We start from the raw sequence: 22589 nt of genomic DNA on the forward strand, positions 1-22589 counted from the left end.
CGTCAGTAGTGTCCAGAGGTCAGGTGCTCTGACGTCAGTAGTGTCCAGAGGTCAGGTGCTCTGACGTCAGTAGTGTCCAGAGGTCAGGTGCTCTGACGTCAGTAGTGTCCAGAGGTCAGGTGCTCTGACGTCAGTAGTGTCCAGAGGTCAGGTGCTCTGACGTCAGTAGTGGTAGTAACAGTGACAGCATTGCCGTCACAGCTTCACAGTCAGTAACGTGTCACATTGGTTTACAGATTATTATTACATCAATTTCCATATCCCAGTATAACCCAGTTAATTAGGTTGGTTGCATTTAAAATGGCTACCTATTACCCCAAATAATGCACTACTTTTTGACCAGGGCTTATAGTGTGAAAAGTAATGCAGCAAATAAGGTGGGAGCCATGTCAGACATCAGGATTAGATGGGTACGGTTAAGACCGCGAAGGGTAAAAGTCATCAACATAAACTCAGACTCAGGAAATGAAGCTTTTTGGAGCCATGGATTCAACAACGCAGACGAGCCAACAACTTAGACAAGGTTGTTGTTAAACAATTCATTGGAAAAACAGTGAATTTGTTTTTTCATAAAGAGTGATGAAAACAAAGGAGAAAAATACTGAGAAAGAAAGCATTACAGTTTAATTTAGATTTAATCTAATTTGAATTCTAATTTAATTTAGATGACCTGGACACATCAACCAGCTGTCAGTGGGTGGGTGTAGCTGGTGCATAAAAGCAGACGCAGGAGAGCAGAATGAGTGAGCAACGTACTTTACTCAAAATAAAGTCACAAGGTAACAATACACTTAACCAACAATAAACGGTAATCACACACGGGTAAAAACACGTGAAAACAGCACCCGTCGAAAACCAGCCTTAACGTACCGACTGAACATAGAAACAATCACGCACAGAAACACGGGGGAAACAGAGGGTTAAATACATGAACATGTAATTGGGGAATAAAACCAGGTGTGTCGAAAACAAAGACAAAACAAATGGAAAATGAAAAGTGGATCAGCGATGGCTAGAAGGTTGGTGACGTCGACCGCCGAACGCCGCCCGAACAAGGAGAGGGACCGACTTCGGCGGAAGTCGTGACACCATTGATCCAAGCTTTAGCAGTACTTAGATAACAAAAAAATAAAAATATCAACATAGTTAAACTCTTTCCTTAATTTTGGGTATCAGGTATTCTGACCAAATAATATTCTAGTTTGCTCCGGGTTTTTTTGGTAAATTCTTTCCAAAGTGTCAATCTTTTTGTTTTCTCATGATTTGATTGGGTCTAATTGTGCTGCTGTCCTGGGGCTCTGTGGGGTGTGTTTGTATTTGTGAACAGAGCCCCAGGACCAGCTTGCTTAGGGGACTCTTCTCCAGGTTCATCTCTCTGTAGGTGATGTCTTTGTTATGGAAGGTTTGGGAATCACTTCTTTTTAGGTGATTGTAGAATTTAACAGCTCTTTTCTGGATTTTGACCATTAGTTGGTATCGGCCTAATTCTGCTCTGCATTATTTGGTGCTTTACACGGAGGATATTTGGAGGACGTTTTAGCAGAATTCTGCGTGCAGAGTCTCAATTTGGTGTTTGTCCCATTTTGTGAAGTCCTGGGTAGTGAGCAGACCCCAGACCTCACAACCATAGAGGGCAATGGGTTCAATAACTGAAGTATTTTTAGCCAGATCCTAATTTATATGTTGAATTTTATGTTCCTTTTGATGGCATAGAATGCCCTTCTTGCCTTGTGTCTCATCTCATTCACAGCTTTGTGGAAGTTACCTGTGGCGCTGATGTTTAGGCCAAGGTATGTATAGTTTTTAGTGTGCTCTAGGGCAACGGTGTCTAGATGGAATTTGTATTTGTGGTCCTGGCAACTGGATCTTTTTTGGGAACACCATTATTTTGGTCTTACTGAGATTTACTGTCAGGGCCCAGGTCTGACAGAATCTGTGCAGAAGATCTAGGTGCTGCTGTAGGCCCTCCTTGGTTGGTGACAGAAGCACCAGATCATCAGCAAACAGCAGACATTTGACTTCAGATTCTAGTAGGGTGAGGTCAGGTGCTGCAGACTTTTCTAGTGCCCGTGCCAATTCGTTGATATATATGTTGAAGAGCGTGGGGCTTAAGCTGCATCCCTGTCTCACCCCACGGCCCTGTGGGAAGAAATGTGTGTTTTGTCCGTTTTAACCCCACACTTGTTTGTTTACATCTCCCTCCCTCTCTCTCTCTCTCTCTCTCTCTCTCCCCCTCTCTCTCTCTCTCTCTCTCTCTCTCTCTCTCTCCCCCTCTCTCTCTCTCTCTCTCTCTCTGTCTCTCTCCCTCTCTCTCTCTGTCTCTGTCTCTCTCTGTCTCTCTCTCTCTCTCTCTCTCTCTCTCTCTCTCTCTCCCTCTCTCTCTCTCTCTCTCCCTCTCTCTCTGTAATAATCCTAATACGACATCTCTCAGAATAATTGATTTAGTGTCATCCAGTGTGTTGCTGTCTCAATATGTCATTAATATTAATTCTGAATAATTACTGATGAACACAGAATTGAAATCAGGGTCTTTGTCAAGTCATAAGACCCCTAATTTGCATTGAGCACCACTGGGAAGGACGGAGAGAGGACGTCTGAAATGTCACCAGCGGTTAGCAGGCTGTCACCGTCCCACAGGACACACACACACACACACACACACACACACACACACACACACACACACACACACACATACACACACACACACACACATACACACACACACACACACACACACACACACACACACACACACACACACACACACAGATACACACATACACACATACAAACACACATACATACATACATACATACATACATACAAACACAGGCGTGCAAACACACACACACACACACACAAACACACGCACATGAACACACCCCAATGCACACACACCATCCCACAGGACCCCCTCCACTATACGGAGGACGGTTGTAATGAACGCTTAATGTTCCATCGCGGCGGAAGCAGGCGCACGGAGCACGCTCAGAAAGACACATGGTTATTCAAATGAGTGACGTGAGAGATTTCCATTTCAATGGGAGAGGAAAGTGATTACAGCCAGCCTGGTATGAATCCACACTGTTACACAGAGAGGTTACAGACAGAGACACTGTTGGTTACAGACAGAGACCCAGCAGCGTTGCAGTTCTTGACACACTCAAACTAGTGCGCCTGGCACCTAATACCATACACCGTTCCAAAGCACTTAAATCTTTTGTGTTGCCCATTCACCCTCTCAATAGCACATATACACAATCCACGTCTCAATTGTCTCAAGACTTAAAAATCCTTCTTTAACCCCGTCTCCTCCCCTTCATCTACACTGATTTAACAGGTGACATCAATAAGGGATCATAGTTTTCATCTGGATTCACCTGGTCAGTCTATGTCATGAAAAGAGCAGGTGTTCCTAATGTTTTGTGCACTCAGTAATACTGACATATGAAGATAAATCAAATCAAATCAAATCAAATCAAATTTTATTTGTCACATACACATGGTTAGCAGATGTTAATGCGAGTGTAGCGAAATGCTTGTGCTTCTAGTTCCGACAATGCAGTAATAACAAGTAATCTAACTAACAATTCCAAAACTACTGTCTTGTACACAGTGTAAGGGGATAAAGAATATGTACATAAGGATATATGAATGAGTGATGGTACAGAGCAGCATAGGCAAGATACAGTAGATGGTATCGAGTACAGTATGTACATATGAGATGAGTATGTAAACAAAGTGGCATAGTTAAAGTGGCTAGTGATACATGTATTACATAAGAATACAGTCGATGATATAGAGTACAGTATATACGTTTGCATATGAGATGAATAATGTAGGGTAAGTAACATTATATAAGATAGCATTGTTTAAAGTGGCTAGTGATATATTTACATCATTTCCCATCAATTCCCATTATTAAAGTGGCTGGAGTTGAGTAAGTGTCAGTGTGTTGGCAGCAGCCACTCAATGTTACCGGTGGCTGTTTAACAGTCTGATGGCCTTGAGATAGAAGCTGTTTTTCAGTCTCTCGGTCCCAGCTTTGATGCACCTGTACTGACCTCACCTTCTGGATGATAGCGGGGTGAACAGGCAGTGGCTCGGGTGGTTGTTGTCCTTGATGATCTTTATGGCCTTCCTGTGACATCGGGTGGTGTAGGTGTCCTGGAGGGCAGGTAGTTTGCCCCCGGTGATGCGTTGTGCAGACCTCACTACCCTCTGGAGAGCCTTACGGTTGAGGGCGGTGCAGTTGCCATACCAGGCGGTGATACAGCCCGCCAGTATGCTCTCGATTGTGCATCTGTAGAAGTTTGTGAGTGCTTTTGGTGACAAGCCGAATTTCTTCAGCCTCCTGAGGTTGAAGAGGCGCTGCTGCGCCTTCTTCACGATGCTGTCTGTGTGAGTGGACCAATTCAGTTTGTCTGTGATGTGTATGCCGAGGAACTTAAAACTTGCTACCCTCTCCACTACTGTTCCATCGATGTGGATAGGGGGGTGTTCCCTCTGCTGTTTCCTGAAGTCCACAATCATCTCCTTAGTTTTGTTGACGTTGAGTGTGAGGTTATTTTCCTGACACCACACTCCGAGGGCCCTCACCTCCTCCCTGTAGGCCGTCTCGTCGTTGTTGGTAATCAAGCCTACCACTGTTGTGTCGTCCGCAAACTTGATGATTGAGTTGGAGGCGTGCGTGGCCACGCAGTCGTGGGTGAACAGGGAGTACAGGAGAGGGCTCAGAACGCACCCTTGTGGGGCCCCAGTGTTGAGGATCAGCGGGAAGGAGATGTTGTTGCCTACCCTCACCACCTGGGGGCGGCCCGTCAGGAAGTCCAGTACCCAGTTGCACAGGGCGGGGTCGAGACCCAGGGTCTCGAGCTTGATGACGAGCTTGGAGGGTACTAAATCATTGCCACATATCTTACCTTATATATATTACTGTGTATATTACCCTATATATTACCATATATATTACCATATATCTTACCGTATATATTACTGTGTATATTACCCTATATATTACCATATATTACCATATATCTTACCGTATATCTTACCATATATCTTACCGTATATATTACTGTGTATATTACCCTATATATTACCATATATTATCATATATCTTACTGTATATATTACCATATATCCTACCGTATATATTATCATATATCTTACAGTATATATTACCATATATCTTACTGTATATATTACTGTGTATATTACCCTATATATTACCATATATTACCATATATCTTACCGTATATCTTACCATATATCTTACTGTATATATTACCATGTATATTACCCTATATATTACCATATATATTACCGTATATATTACCATATATCTTGCTGTATATATTACTGTGTATATTACCCTATATATTACCATATATTACCATATATATTACCATATATATTACCATATATCTTACCGTCTATATTATCATATATCTTACAGTATATATTACCATATATCTTACTGTATATATTACCATGTATATTACCCTATATATTACCATATATCTTACCGTATATATTACCATATATCTTACTGTATATATTACTGTGTATATTACCCTATATATTACCATATATTACCATATATCTTACCATATATATTACCATATATCTTACCGTATATATTATCATATATCTTACAGTATATATTACCATATATCTTACTGTATATATTACCATGTATATTACCATATATCTTACCGTATATATTACCATATATCTTACTGTATATATTACCGTGTATATTACCCTATATATTACCATATATATTAACATATATCTTACTGTATATATTACCGTGTATATTACCCTATATATTACCATATATATTAACATATATCTTACTGTATATATTACCCTATATATTACCATATATATTAACATATATCTTTCCGTATATATTACCGTATATAGTACCGTGTATATTACCCTATATATTACCATATATATTAACATATATCTTACTGTATATATTACCCTATATATTACCGTATATATTGCCGTATATATTACCGTATATATTACCATATATCTTACTGTATATATTACCGTGTATATTACCCTATATATTACCATATATATTAACATATATCTTACCGTATATATTACCGTATATAGTACCGTGTATATTACCCTATATATTACCATATATATTAACATATATCTTACTGTATATATTACCCTATATATTACCGTATATATTTCCGTATATATTACCGTATATATTACCGTATATATTTCCGTATATCTTACCGTATTCAGATGGTTTCCAGTATAGATTTCAATGCTTTATAGTTGCAAGTGGGATGGTTCTAATAGTTATATAAGAGTTATCTATGTGTAGCTATCAGTAACTAATGGTCAGTTTAGTTAATATCTATCAGTAACTAATGGTCAGTTTAGTTAATATCTATCAGTAACTAAAGGTCAGTTTAGTTAATATCTATCAGTAACTAATGGTCAGTTTAGTTAATATCTATCAGTAACTAATGGTCAGTTTAGTTAATATATGTGTAACTATCACTAACTAATGACCAGCCCCTGAACAAGGCAGTTAACCCACTGTTCCCCGGGCGCCAAAGACATGGATGTCGATTAAGGCAGCCCCCCCTGCACCTCTCTGATTCAGAGGGGGGTTGGGTTAAATGCAGAAGACACATTTCAGACGAATACATTCAGTTGGACAACTGTGACTAGGTACCATGCTTTTCATTTCCTTTCCATGTGTAGCTATCAGTAACTAATGGCCAGTTTATTGGCTAGCCCGTAGTCAAAATGTTGTGCCTGCAGTTTAAAGGAAATCATTATAGCTTAATTAGAGCAATAGACCACAGATAAGGCTTCACCCATGCTAATGACATATTGATGCCCACTGTAGTCACTAGACGGCCAGGCGTAGAGGGACATGGTTGATGAGAATGTGATAGGGGGGTTTTTAGGGTAACGTCCCAAGTTGCCCCCTCTGCTCTATATAGTACACTACGGTTGACAGTCATGTCACATTTTCCCAGACAACCAGAGCAACTTACAGTAGGAAGTTCATACATTTTTTTCGTACCGTTTCCCCTTGTAAGAATCAAACTCCCAGAATTCCCATTGTAAGCTCCAACGCTCTGGAAACCGAGCCACACTGGACTCTTATACTTATTTTCTACCATAATTTGCAAATAAATTCATTAAAAATCCTACAATGTGATTTTCTGGATTTTTTTTCTCATTTTGTCTGTCATAGTTGAAGTGTACCTACGATGAAAATTACAGGCCTCTCTCATCTTTTTAAGTGGGAGAACTTGTACAATTGGTGGCTGACTAAATGCTTTTTTGCCCCACTGTATATAGATATACATACTTTTTTAAATAATATTTTTGCTAAAAAAATAATTACATTATTGATTGATTGACTTTGGCTTTTCAAATCACCCAGTATTGCTATCTGCAGCGTTAGTTCTAGGTAAATGTTGCAATTCTTCAGCCATTCCTGGACCTGTGACCATAAACGAGCTACATACGGACAATACCAAAATAAATGATCTAATGACTCTGCCTCCTCACAGCAAAATCTGCAGAGCTGGGAAGAATGTATCCCCCATATATCTATATATATATATATATATATATATATAACATTCTGTTGGTTGCAAGAATTTTGTCTAGTAATTTAAAAATGTGAAGTTTTGAATCCGGCGGTGTTTTGCGTATCAATTCATAAACCATGTGCCATGGAATGGGTACATTGAAAATCTCTTCCCAAACTATTTTGCAATTTATTTGGCACAGCTGTCAGTTGTTTGGTCCTTAAATGAAATTGGTTTATGTTTTTATTTATCACACTTTTCTTTAACCATTGATGTTCTTCGTTTTCTCCCCAATTTCGTGGTGTCCAATTGTTTAGTAGCTATTATCTTGTCTCATCGCTACAACTCCTGTACGGGCTCGGGAGAGACGAAGTCATGCGTCCTCCGATACACAACCCAACCAAGCCGCACTGCTTCTTAACACAGCGCGCCATCCAACCCGGAAGCCAGCCGCACCAATGTGTCGGAGGAAACACTGTGCACCTGGCTCAGTAACCTATCAATCTACACTACAGTAGTTTAGCATCAGTAACCTATCAATCTACACTATAGCAGTTTAGCATCAGTAACCTAGCAACATACACTACAGTAATTTAGCCACATTCTATCAATCTACACTATAGCAGTTTAGCATCAGTAACCCATCAATCTACACTACAGTAGTTTAGCATCAGTAACCTATCAATCTACACTATAGCAGTTTAGCATCAGTAACCTACACTACAGTAGTTTAGCATCAGTAACTTAGCAACATACACTACAGTAATTTAGCCACAGGCTATCACTCTACACTATAGCAGTTTAGCCTCAGGCTGTCAATCTACACCACATCAGTTTAGCCTCAGGCTATCAATCTACACTTAGACTATCAATCTACACCACATCAGTTTAGCCTCAGGCTGTCAATCTGCACCACAGCAGTTTAGCCTCAGGCTATCAATCTACACCACAGCAGTTTAGTCTCAGGCTATCAATCTACACCACAGCAGTTTAGTCTCAGGCTATCAATCTACACCACAGCAGTTTAGCCTCAGGCTATCAATCTACACCACAGCAGTTTAGCCTCAGGCTATCAATCTACACCACAGCAGTTTAGCCTCAGGCTTTCAATCTACACCACAGCAGTTTAGCCTCAGGCTATCAATCTACACCACATCAGTTTAGCCTCAGGCTATCAATCTACACCACATCAGTTTAGCCTCATGCTATCAATCTACACCACAGCAGTTTAGCCTCAGGCTATCAATCTGCACCACAACAGTTTAGCCTCAGGCTAGGGAGTTATTACTAGTATTACAGTATGTTCTAACTTGGGGGTTATTACCAGTCTGTTCTAACTAGGGGATTCTTATCAGTCTGTTCTATCTAGGTAGTTAATACCAGTCTGTTTTTACTAGGGGATTATTATCAGTCTGTTCTAATTTGGGGGTTATTACCAGTCTGTTCTAACTAGGGGATTATTACCAGTCTGTTCTAACTAGGGGGTTATTACCAGTCTGTTCTAACTAGGGGATTATTATCAGTCGGTTCTAACTAGGGGATTATTATCAGTCTGTTCTAACTAGGGGATTATTATCAGTCTGTTCTATCAGTCTGTTCTAACTAGGAGTTATTACCAGTCTGTTCTAACTAGGGGATTATTATCAGTCTGTTCTAACTAGGGGATTATTATCAGTCTGTTCTATCAGTCTGTTCTAACTAGGGGGTTATTACCAGTCTGTTCTAACTAGGGGATTATTATCAGTCTGTTCTAACTAGGGGGTTATTACCAGTCTGTTCTAACTAGGGGATTATTACCAGTCTGTTCTAACTAGGGGGTTATTATCAGTCTGTTCTAACTAGGGGATTATTATCAGTCTGTTCTAACTAGGGGATTATTATCAGTATGTTCTAACTAGGGGATTATTACCAGTCTGTTCTAACTAGGGGATTATTACCAGTCTGTTCTATCAGTCTGTTCTAACTAGGAGTTATTACCAGTCTGTTCTAACTAGGGGATTATTATCAGTCTGTTCTAACTAGGGGGTTATTACCAGTCTGTTCTAACTAGGGGGTTATTACCAGTCTGTTCTAACTAGGGGGTTATTACCAGTCTGTTCTACCTAGGGGGTTATTACCAGTCTGTTCTAACTAGGGCGTTATTACCAGTCTGTTCTAAATTCAGGGTTATTACCAGTCTGTTCTAACTACAGGGCTATTACCAGTCTATTCTAACTAGGGGGTTATTACCAGTCTGTTCTAACTAGGGGATTATTACCAGTCTGTTCTATCAGTCTGTTCTAACTAGGAGTTATTACCGGTCTGTTCTAACTAGGGTATTATTATCAGTCTGTTCTAACTAGGGGGTTGTTACCAGTCTGTTCTAACTAGGGGGTTATTACCAGTCTGTTCTAACTATTGGGTTATTACCAGTCTGTTCTAACTAGGGGATTATTACCAGTCTGTTCTATCAGTCTGTTCTAACTAGGGGTTATTACCAGTCTGTTCTAACTACATTGTTATTAGCAGTCTGTTCTAACTAGGGGGTTATTACCAGTCTGTTCTGACTAGAGAGTTATTACAAGTCTGTTCTAACTAGAGGTTATTACCAGTCTGTTCTAACTAGGGGGTTATTACCAGTCTGTTCTAACTAGAGGTTATTACCAGTCTGTTCTAACTACAGGGTTATTACCAGTCTGTTCTAACTAGAGGTTATTACCAGTCTGTTCTAACTACATTGTTATTAGCAGTCTGTTCTAACTAGGGGTTTATTAGCAGTCTGTTCTAACTAGGGGTTATTACCAGTCTGTTCTATTAGTCTGTTCTAACTAGGGTGTTATTACCGGTTATTAGCTGACTGAGATCTTAATGTCTTCACTTCAGAATAAACCATATTAAACACAAATTCTCATTCGATACACTTTGATATTGGGGTTTAATATTGGTTTTCATTTATATTACTAACAGTACGATTAATATAATTTTGGAGACTCTCTTTTCTATCGACAGACTGACTGACACACGGAGACGAGGGAGAAATCATACCATTACTGCTAACCTACACATATATGGGATAATTTTCTCTTCACCATATAGTAGATTTAACAGGTGCATTCTGTATAGTAGATTTAACAGGTTTATTCTGTATAGTAGATTTAACAGGTTTATTCTGTATAGTAGATTTAAGAGGTGCATTCTGTATAGTAGATTTAACAGGTTTATTCTGTATAGTAGATTTAAGAGGTGCATTCTGTATAGTAGATTTAACAGGTGTGTTCTGTATAGTAGATTTAACAGGTGTGTTCTGTATAGTAGATTTAACAGGTTTATTCTGTATAGTAGATTTAACAGGTTTATTCTGTATAGTAGATTTAAGAGGTGCATTCTGTATAGTAGATTTAACAGGTTTATTCTGTATAGTAGATTTAAGAGGTGCATTCTGTATAGTAGATTTAACAGGTGTGTTCTGTATAGTAGATTTAACAGGTGTGTTCTGTATAGTAGATTTAACAGGTGTGTTCTGTATAGTAGATTTAACAGGTTTATTCTGTATAGTAGATTTAACAGGTGTGTTCTGTATAGTAGATTTAACAGGTGTGTTCTGTATAGTAGATTTAACAGGTTTATTCTGTATAGTAGATTTAACAGGTGTATTCTGTATAGTAGATGTAACAGGTTTATTTTGTATAGTAGATTTAACAGGTGTATTCTGTATAGTAGATTTAACAGGTTTATTCTGTATAGTAGATTTAACAGGTTTATTCTGTATAGTAGATTTAACAGGTGTATTCTGTATAGTAGATTTAACAGGTTTATTCTGTATAGTAGATTTAACAGGTTTATTCTGTATAGTAGATTTAACAGGTGCATTCTGTATAGTAGATTTAACAGGTTTATTCTGTATAGTAGATTTAACAGGTGTATTCTGTATAGTAGATTTAACAGGTGCATTCTGTATAGTAGATTTAACAGGTGCATTCTGTATAGTAGATTTAACAGGTTTATTCTGTATAGTAGATGTAACAGGTGTATTCTGTATAGTAGATGTAACAGGTTTATTCTGTATAGTAGATTTAACAGGTGTATTCTGTATAGTAGATTTAACAGGTGTATTCTGTATAGTAGATTTAACAGGTGTATTCTGTATAGTAGATTTAACAGGTTTACACTGAATAGTAGATTTAACAGGTGTATTCTGTATAGTAGATTTAACAGGTTTATTCTGTATAGTAGATTTAACAGGTGTATTCTGTATAGTAGATTTAACAGGTTTATTCTGTATAGTAGATTTAACAGGTTTATTCTGTATAGTAGATTTAACAGGTTTATTCTGTATAGTAGATTTAACAGGTGCATTCTGTATAGTAGATTTAACAGGTTTATTCTGTATAGTAGATTTAACAGGTTTATTCTGTATAGTAGATTTAACAGGTTTATTCTGTATAGTAGATTTAACAGGTGCATTCTGTATAGTAGATTTAACAGGTTTATTCTGTATAGTAGATTTAACAGGTGTATTCTGTATAGTAGATTTAACAGGTGCATTCTGTATAGTAGATTTAACAGGTGTATTCTGTATAGTAGATTTAACAGGTGTATTCTGTATAGTAGATTTAACAGGTTTATTCTGTATAGTAGATTTAACAGGTGTATTCTGTATAGTAGATTTAACAGGTTTATTCTGTATAGTAGATTTAACAGGTGTATTCTGTATAGTAGATTTAACAGGTGTATTCTGTATAGTAGATTTAACAGGTGTATTCTGTATAGTAGATTTAACAGGTGTATTCTGTATAGTAGATTTAACAGGTGTATTCTGTATAGTAGATTTAACAGGTGTGTTCTGTATAGTAGATTTAACAGGTGCATTCTGTATAGTAGATTTAACAGGTTTATTCTGTATAGTAGATTTAACAGGTTTATTCTGTATAGTAGATTTAACAGGTTTATTCTGTATAGTAGATTTAACAGGTTTATTCTGTATAGTAGATTTAACAGGTTTATTCTGTATAGTAGATGTAACAGGTGTATTCTGTATAGTAGATTTAACAGGTGCATTCTGTATAGTAGATTTAACAGGTTTATTCTGTATAGTAGATTTAACAGGTGTATTCTGTATAGTAGATTTAACAGGTTTACACTGTATAGTAGATTTAATGCATGTATTTGTACGCGATACATTTTGCAGCTGCCGACTTCTTATTGTTCTGCGAAAATGTATTTTTCTTCTTGCGGTTCTTACCATACTAATATCCCTGGCCAGTTCCCAATCTGCCAGATGTGTTTTACCAGTGATTCAGAGGGGCTCAGTGCTTATTCACATCACATTGTTGTTCTATTGTTCTCTGTTTGTTGACATGTTTTCATCCCTCAGAGACAGATGCGTCTGTTGGAGAAACGGGTGGTAAACATGTCTCACTGTCATAGTGTGTCTGAGGAAGTCTGTCATAGTGTGTCTGAGGAAGTTTGACTGTCGTAGTGTGTCTGAGGAAATCTGACTGTCATAGGGTGTCTGAGGAAGTCTGACTGTCATAGGATGTCTGAGGAAATCTGACTGTCATAGGGTGTTTCAGGAAGTCTGACTGTCATAGGGTGTTTCAGGAAGTCTGACTGTCATAGGATTTTTCAGGAAGTCTGACTGTCATCGTGTGTCTGAGGAAATCTGACTGTCATAGGGTGTCTGAGGAAGTCTGACTGTCATAGGATGTCTGAGGAAATCTGACTGTCATAGGGTGTTTCAGGAAGTCTGACTGTCATAGGGTGTTTCAGGAAGTCTGACTGTCATAGGATTTTTCAGGAAGTCTGACTGTCATCGTGTGTCTGAGGAAGTCTGACTGTCATAGGGTGTCGAAGCAAGTCTCTCATAGTGTGTCTGAGGAAGTCTGTCATGGTGTGTCTGAGGAAGTCTGTCATGGTGTGTCTGAGGAAGTCTGTCATAGTGTGTCTGAGGAAGTCTGTCATCGTGTGTCTGAGGAAGTCTGACTGTCATAGGGTGTCGAAGCAAGTCTCTCATAGTGTGTCTGAGGAAGTCTGTCATGGTGTGTCTGAGGAAGTCTGTCATAGTGTGTCTGAGGAAGTCTGACTGTCATAGGGTGTTTCAATAAGTCTGACTGTCATAGTGTGTCTGAGGAAGTCTGTCTGTCATAAGGTATCTGAGGAATTCTGTCATAGGGTGTCTGAGGAAATCTGACTGTCATAGGGTGTTTCAAGAAGTCTGACTGTCATAGTGTGTCTGAGGAAGTCTGACTGTCATAGGGTGTTTCAGGAAGTCTGACTGTCATAGGGTGTTTCAGGAAGTCTGACTGTAATAGTGGGTCTGAGGAAGTCTGACTGTCATAGTGTGTCTGAGGAAGTCTGACTGTCATAGGGTCTTTCAGGAAGTGTGAATGTCATCGTGTGTCTGAGGAAGTCTGACTGTCATAGGGTGTTTCAGGAAGTCTGACTGTCATAGGGTGTTTCAGGAAGTCTGACTGTAATAGTGGGTCTGAGGAAGTCTGACTGTCATAGTGTGTCTGAGGAAGTCTGACTGTCATAGGGTCTTTCAGGAAGTGTGAATGTCATCGTGTGTCTGAGGAAATTTGACTGTCATAGGATGTCGAAGCAAGTCTCTCATAGTGTGTCTGAGGAAGTCTGTCATGGTGTGTCTGAGGAGGTCTGTCATGGTGTGTCTGAGGAAGTCTGTCATAGTGTGTCTGGGGAAGTCTGACTGTCAGAGGGTGTTTCAAGATGTCTGACTGTCATAGTGTGTCTGAGGAAGTATGTCTGTCATAAGGTATCTGAGGAAGTCTGTCATAGGGTGTCTGAGGAAATCTGACTGTCATAGGGTGTTTCAAGAAGTCTGACTGTCATAGTGTGTCTGAGAAAGTCTGACTGTCATAGGATTTTTCAGGAAGTCTGACTGTCATCGTGTGTCTGAGGAAGTCTGACTGTCATAGGGTGTCGAAGCAAGTCTCTCATAGTGTGTCTGAGGAAGTCTGTCATGGTGTGTCTGAGGAAGTCTGTCATAGTGTGTCTGAGGAAGTCTGACTGTCATAGGGTGTTTCAGGAAGTCTGGCTGTCATAGTTTGTCTGAGGAAGTCTGACTGTCATAGGGTGTTTCAGGAAGTCTGGCTGTCATAGTGTGTCTGAGGAAGTAGAAGGAAGAGATGGACACTGTATGTGTGTCTGTGTGTCTGTGTGTGGGTAGATTGCAGGGGGGTTGGGGGGTACCTTTCTGCTCCCATGTCCTACTATCAACCCCCTACTTACACCCCCCCTCCCCTTCTGGAGGTACACACACAAACACAAGCTGAGACAGCTAAGGCTGCAGAGGTGAGACAAAGTGCAGAGTGATGTGGCTGTACAGGCATTCTGTCCTACAGGTGACCACACTAAAACACTCTCAAACGTAAAGTCTGTGACCTACGATTTCCTTGACTGATCCTATCTCGTTTCGTCACACTTTCACTCTCTTTTTCTCTGTCGCTCACTCCGTCTCTCTGTCTTTCTCTCTCTCTCTCTCTCTCATCCCCTCCCTCTCTCCATTCCCCTCCCTCTCGCTCATCCCCTCCCTCTCTATATTCCCCTCTCTCTCTCCATTCCCCTCCCTCTCTCCATCCCCTCCCCCTCTCTCACCCCCTCCCTCTCTCTCATCCCCTCCCTCTCTCTCATCCCCTCCCTCTCTCCATTCCCCTCGCTCTCTCCATTCCCCTCACTCTCTCTCATCCCCTCCCTCTCTCCATTCCTCTCTCTTCCTCTCCCTCTCTCTCTTCCTCTCCCTCTCTCCATCCCCTCCCTCTCTCCATTCCCCTCCCTCTCTCTCTTCCTCTCCCTCTCACCATACCCTCCCTCTCTCCATTCCTCTCTCTCTCTCTTCCTCTTCCTCTCTCCATTCCCCTCCCTCTCTCCATCCCCTCCCTCTCTCCATTCCCCTCCCTCTCTACATTCCCCTCCCTCTCTACATTCCCCTCCCTCTCTACATTCCCCTCCCTCTCTCCATTCCCCTCCCTCTCTACATTCCCCTCCTCTCCATCCCCTCCCTCTCTCTCTTCCTCTCCCTCTCTCCATTCCCCTCCCTCTCTCCATCCCCTCCCTCTCTCTCTTCCTCTCCCTCTCTCCATTCCCCTCCCTCTCTCCATTCCCCTCCCTCTCTCCATTCCTCTCCCTCTCTCCATCCCCTCCCTCTCTCTTCCTCTCCCTCTCTCCATTCCCCTCCCTCTCTCCATTCCCCTCCCTCTCTCCATTCCCCTCCCTCTCTACATTCCCCTCCTTCTCTCCATCCCCTCCCTCTCTGTCTTCCTCTACCTCTCTCCATTCCCCTCCCTCTCTCCATTCCCCTCCCTCTCTCCATTCCCCTCCCTCTCTACATTCCCCTCCCTCTCTCTCATCCCCTCCCTCTCTCTCATCCCGTCCCTCTCTCTCTCTGACTATATCCATATTGTGCAGTTCTATTTATTGTTTGCGACCAAATATTAAACTGTAGAGTTTTATACTCAATGTTGTAATTAAACAAACAGGACAGGACAGGGCAGGACAGGCTTCATTGACCTGTAACACAACACAACAGGACAGGACAGGACAGGCTTTATTGACCTGTAACACAACACAACAGGACAGGACAGGACAGGACAGGACAGGCTTTATAGACCTTTAACACAACACAACAGGACAGGACAGGCTTTATAGACCTATAACACAACACAACAGGACAGGACAGAGCAGGACAGGCTTTATTGACCTGTAACACAACAGGACAGGACAGGACAGGCTTTATTGACCTGTAACACAACAGGACAGGACAGGACAGGACAGGACAGAACAGGACAGGACAGGCTTTATAGACCTATAACACAACACAACAGGACAGGACAGGCTTTATAGACCTATAACACAACACAACAGGACAGGACAGGCTTTATAGACCTATAACACAATACAACAGGACAGGACAGGACAGGCTTTATTGACCTGTAACACAACAGAACAGGACAGGACAGGACAGGACAGGACAGGCTTTATTGACCTGTAACACAACAGAACAGGACAGGACAGGACAGAACAGAACAGGACAGGACAGGCTTTATAGGCCTATAACACAACACAACAGGACAGGACAGGACAAGACAGGACAAGACAGGACAGGACAGGCTTTATAGACCTATAACACAACAGAACAGAACAGGACAGGACAGGACAGGACAGGACAGGACAGAACAGAACAGAACAGGACATGCTTTATTGACCTATAACACAACACAACAGAACACAACAGGACAGGACAGGACAGGACAGGCTTTATAGACCTATAATACAGGAGAACATGACAGGACAGGCTTTATTGACCTATAACACAACACAACAGGACAGGCTTTATAGACCTATAACACAACAGAACAGGACAAGACAGGACAGGAGAGGGCAAGACAGGACAGGACAGGACAAGACAGGACAGGACAGGACAGGATTTATTGACCTGTAACACAACAGGACAGGACAGGACAGGACAGGACAGAACAGAACAGGACAGGACAGGCTTTATAGACCTATAACACAACACAACAGGACAGGACAGGACAAGACAGGACAAGACAGGACAGGACAGGCTTTATAGACCTATAACACAACAGAACAGAACAGGACAGGACAGGACAGGACAGGACAGAACAGAACAGAACAGGACATGACAGGACAGGCTTTATTGACCTATAACACAACACAACAGAACACAACAGGACAGGACAAGACAGGACAGGAGAGGGCAAGACAGGACAGGACAGGACAAGACAGGACAGGACAGGACAGGCTTTATAGACCTGTAACACAACACAACAGAACAGAACAGGACAGGACAGGACAGGCTTTATTGACCTGTAACACAACAGAACAGGACAGGACAAGACAGGACAGGACAAGACAGGACAAGACAGGACAAGACAGGACAGGACAGGACAAGACAGGACAGGACAGGACAGGCTTTATTGACCTGTAACACAACACAACAGAACAGGACAGGACAGGACAAGACAGGACAGGACAAGACAGGACATGACAGAACAGAACAGGACAAGACAGGACAGGACAGGACAGGCACAACAGATTTGAGGTAGAATACATGGATGAATGGAGAACAAGTGAACGTATGTGCAAATCAGTGATTAGAAGGTGCCAGCAAGAGAATCAAATCAGTGATTAGAAGGTGCCAGCAAGAGAATCAAATCAGTGATTAGAAGGTGCCAGCAAGAGAATCAAACCAGTGATTAGAAGGTGCCAGCAAGAGAATCAAATCAATGATTAGAAGGTGCCAGCAAGAGAATCAAATCAGTGATTAGAAGGTGCTAGCAAGAGAATCAAATCAGTGATTAGAAGGTGCCAGCAAGATAATCAAATCAGTGATTAGAAGGTGCCAGCAAGATAATCAAACCAGTGATTAGAAGGTGCCAGCAAGAGAATCAAACCAGTGATTAGAAGGTGCCAGCAAGAGAATCAAATCAATGATTAGAAGGTGCCAGCAAGAGAATCAAATCAGTGATTAGAAGGTGCCAGCAAGAGAATCAAATCAGTGATTAGAAGGTGCCAGCAAGAGAATCAAATCAGTGATTAGAAGGTGCCAGCAAGATAATCAAACCAGTGATTAGAAGGTGCCAGCAAGAGAATCAAATCAGTGATTAGAAGGTGCCAGCAAGAGAATCAAATCAGTGATTAGAAGGTGCCAGCAAGAGAATAAAATCAGTGATTAGAAGGTGCCAGCAAGAGAATCAAATCAGTGATTAGAAGGTGCCAGCAAGAGAATCAAATCAGTGATTAGAAGGTGCCAGCAAGAGAATAAAATCAGTGATTAGAAGGTGCTAGCAAGATAATCAAATCGATAATTAATTTCCTCGGGTGACATTTTGTTTGTTTGTCTACTGCTTGAAATTAAGAGGGGTTGGAAGCAAGGCAGAATCACAATATACGTAGTTTAGTTTCTCAACTGGCTTTAGTCATACAGTATTCACACACAGAAAATCCATTCAGAGCCTCCCGAGTGGCGCAGCGGTCTAAGGCACTGCATCTCAGTGCTAGAGGAGTCACTACAGACCCTGGTTCAGCGGTCTAAGACACTACATCTCAGTGTTAGAGGTGTCACTACAGACCCTGGTTCAGAGGTCTAAGACACTGCATCTCAGTGATAGAGGAGTCACTACAGACCCTGGTTCAGCGGTCTAAGGCACTGCATCTCAGTGCTAGAGGTGTCACTACTGTCCCTGGTTCAGAGGTCTAAGACACTGCATCTCAGTGATAGAGGAGTCACTACAGACCCTGGTTCAGCGGTCTAAGGCACTGCATCTCAGTGATAGAGGAGTCACTACAGACCCTGGTTCAGCGGTCTAAGACACTACATCTCAGTGTTAGAGGTGTCACTACAGACCCTGGTTCAGAGGTCTAAGACACTGCATCTCAGTGATAGAGGAGTCACTACAGACCCTGGTTCAGCGGTCTAAGGCACTGCATCTCAGTGCTAGAGGTGTCACTACTGACCCTGGTTCAGAGGTCTAAGACACTACATCTCAGTGTTAGAGGTGTCACTACAGACCCTGGTTCAGAGGTCTAAGACACTGCATCTCAGTGTTAGAGGTGTCACTACAGACCCCGGTTCAGCAGTCTAAGACACTGCATCACAGTGCTTGAGGTGTCACTACAGACCCGGGTTCAGCAGTCTAAGGCACTGCATCTCAGTGCTAGAGGTGTCACTACAGACCCTGGTTCAGAGGTCTCAGACACTGCATCACAGTGCTTGAGGTGTCACTACAGACCCGGGTTCAGCGGTCTAAGGCACTGCATCTCAGTGATAGAGGAGTCACTACAGACCCTGGTGTCACTGTCACTGTCACTTCCTGTTCTAGCACACAGGCATCAAATTAAGATCCTACATGTGTAGTAGTGACAACTAGACACTGAATGGATAAGTAGTCATATCACTGTAATATGAAGAAAATTATGTCATCCACTGATACTTGTTACCAAGCTGTCATCCTCTGATACTTGTTACCAAGCTGTCATCCACTGATACTTGTTACCAAGCTGTCATCCTCTGATTCTTGTTACCAAGCTGTCATCCTCTGATTCTTGTTACCAAGCTGTCATCCACTGATACTTGTTACCAAGCTGTCATCCACTGATACTTGTTACCAAGCTGTCATCCTCTGATTCTTGTTACCAAGCTGTCATCCTCTGATTCTTGTTACCAAGCTGTCATCCACTGATACTTGTTACCAAGCTGTCATCCTCTGATACTTGTTACCAAGCTGTCATCCTCTGATACTTGTTACCAAGCTGTCATCCACTGATACTTGTTACCAAGCTGTCATCCTCTGATACTTGTTACCAAGCTGTCATCCTCTGATACTTGTTACCAAGCTGTCATCCTCTGATACTTGTTACCAAGCTGTCATCCTCTGATACTTGTTACCAAGCTGTCATCCACTGATACTTGTTACCAAGCTGTCATCCTCTGATACTTGTTACCAAGCTGTCATCCTCTGATACTTGTTACCAAGCTGTCATCCTCTGATACTTGTTACCAAGCTGTCATCCTCTGATACTTGTTACCAAGCTGTCATCCACTGATACTTGTTACCAAGCTGTCATCCTCTGATACTTGTTACCAAGCTGTCATCCTCTGATACTTGTTACCAAGCTGTCATCCACTGATACTTGTTACCAAGCTGTCATCCACTGATACTTGTTACCAAGCTGTCATCCTCTGATACTTGTTACCAAGCTGTCATCCTCTGATTCTTGTTACCAAGCTGTCATCCTCTGATACTTGTTACCAAGCTGTCATCCATTGATACTTGTTCCCAAGCTGTCATCCACTGACACTTGTTCCCAAGCTGTCATCCTCTGATACTTGTTACCAAGCTGTCATCCATTGATACTTGTTCCCAAGCTGTCATCCACTGACACTTGTTCCCAAGCTGTCATCCACCTGTTTTTTTCCTGAGTATTCTGTTACTGACTTCATCTTCTTCTGTATTCTGTTCCCCTAACCCTAACCCTGACCCTGACCCTGACCCTAACCCTGACCCCAACCCTGACCCCAACCCTGACCCTAACCCTGACCCCAACCCTGACCCTAACCCTAACCCTGACCCTAACCCTGACCCTAACCCTGACCCTAACCCTGACACCAACCCTGACACCAACCCTGACCCTAAACCTGACCCTAACCCTGACCCCAACCCTGACCCTAACCCTGACACCAACCCTGACCCCAACCCTGACCCTAACCCTGACACCAACCCTGACCCCAACCCTGACCCTAACCCTGACACCAACCCTGACCCTAACCCTGACCCTAACCCTGACACCAACCCTGACCCCAACCCTGACCCTAACCCTAACCCTGTATCTCTCTCTCTACAGTTCCTGAAATAACCCCAACCCTACCCCTAACCTTAACCCTAACCTTAACCCTGTATCTCTCTCTCTACAGTTCCTGAAATAACCCCAACCCTAACCAATAACCATACACATAAATCTAAGCCTACACCTACATCTACGTTTATACCTAACCCCCAACCCTCTTTCTTCTCTCTCTACAGTGCCACCCCAGTTCCTAAACTACCCCACCAACACGTATTCCTATGAGAGTACGGACATGGAGCTGGAGTGCGCTGTAACGGGGAACCCTCCTCCCACGGTGCGTTGGATGAAGAACGGAGAGGAGGTCATCCCCAGTGACTACTTCCAGATCGTTGTGAGTTAAACAAACCAAAGGACTGTGTGTGTGTGTGTGTGTGTGTGTGTGTGTGTGTGTGTGTGTGTGTGTGTCCATGTATGGTAATATATAGTACCTCAACCGTATATAATATCATTTTTCTGTGTCGGTACTGATTGTCTTGTGGAGCGGTTGTTGTTTAGCAGAAGACAAACTTCACATTATACCTTCATGTACATTGAACAATCACATAGCATTCTAAGTGTTAAACCTGCGTCTTTAGGATGGCAGTAACCTCCAGATCCTTGGTCTGGTGAAGTCAGATGAAGGTTTCTATCAGTGTGTGGCTGAGAACGAAGCAGGGAACGCCCAGGCTATGGCCCAGCTCATACTGAGAGAGCCAGGTAAGAGACAGCCCTAACCAGGCCATGCCAAGCTAAACTTCTCTCTGTGTCTCAGCTAAACTTCTCTCTGTGTGTCTCAGCATAATGTCTCTCTCTCTGTGTCTCAGCTTAATGTCTCTCTCTGTGCTGCATCTCTCTCTCTCTCTCTCTGTCTCTCTCTCTCTCTCTCTCTCTCTCTCTCTCTCTCTCTCCATCTCTCTCTCTCTCTCTGTGTGTGTGTGTCTCAGCTCCATCTCTCTCTCTCGCTGTGTGTGTCTCAGCTCCATCTCGCTCTCTCTCTCTCTCTCTCTCTCTGTGTGTCTCAGCTCCATCTCTCTCTCTCTCTGTGTGTCTCAGCTCCATCTCTCCCTCTCTCTCTCTGTGTGTGTGGCTCAGCTCCACCTCTAAATCTCGCTCAGTTTAACACACACCAACACACACCAATACACACCAACACACACCGACACACACCAACACACACTGACACACACCAACACACACCGACACACACCAACCTTTCCTCACCCACCCCTCCTCAACCTCCCCTCCTCCATCCCTCTTCCTCACACTCCCCTCCTCACCCTCCCTTCCTCAACCTCCCCTCCTCCTTCCCTCTTCCTCTTCCTCACCCTCCACTCCTCATCCCTCCTCCTCACCCACTTCCTCCTCACCCTCCTCACCCTCTCCTCCTCACCATCCTCACCCTCCCTTCATCAACCTCCCCTCCTCCTTCCCTCTTCCTCTTCCTCACCCTCCACTCCTCCATCCCTCCTCCTCACCCTCCTCCTCCTCACCCTCCCCTCCCCACCCTCCATTCCTCCTCCTCTTCACCCTTCACTCCTCCTCCTCCTCACCCTTCACTCCTCCATTCCTCCTCCTCCTCACCCTCCACTCCTCCATTTCTCCTCCTGCTCACCCTTCACTCCTCCATTTCTCCTCCTCCTCACCCTCCA

The 22589-nt window shown here is 42.5% G+C and overlaps 1 protein-coding gene across 2 annotated transcripts in view; it reads left to right on the plus strand.

Annotated features, from left to right (window-relative positions):
- Positions 1–22589, plus strand: part of LOC110513199 (netrin receptor DCC) — a 607044-nt gene that overhangs the window by 281323 nt on the left and 303132 nt on the right. For both annotated transcript variants that reach the window (XM_036976621.2, XM_036976622.2), the window contains exons 6-7: positions 21138–21292; positions 21537–21657. In XM_036976621.2, coding sequence (XP_036832516.2) covers positions 21138–21292; positions 21537–21657 — 276 coding nt within the window. The remainder of the gene's footprint in view (positions 1–21137; positions 21293–21536; positions 21658–22589) is intronic.

The sequence above is a fragment of the Oncorhynchus mykiss genome, chromosome 5 (genome assembly GCF_057628025.1).
Source record: "Oncorhynchus mykiss isolate SJ-2025 chromosome 5, ASM5762802v1, whole genome shotgun sequence".
Taxonomy (NCBI): domain Eukaryota; kingdom Metazoa; phylum Chordata; class Actinopteri; order Salmoniformes; family Salmonidae; genus Oncorhynchus; species Oncorhynchus mykiss.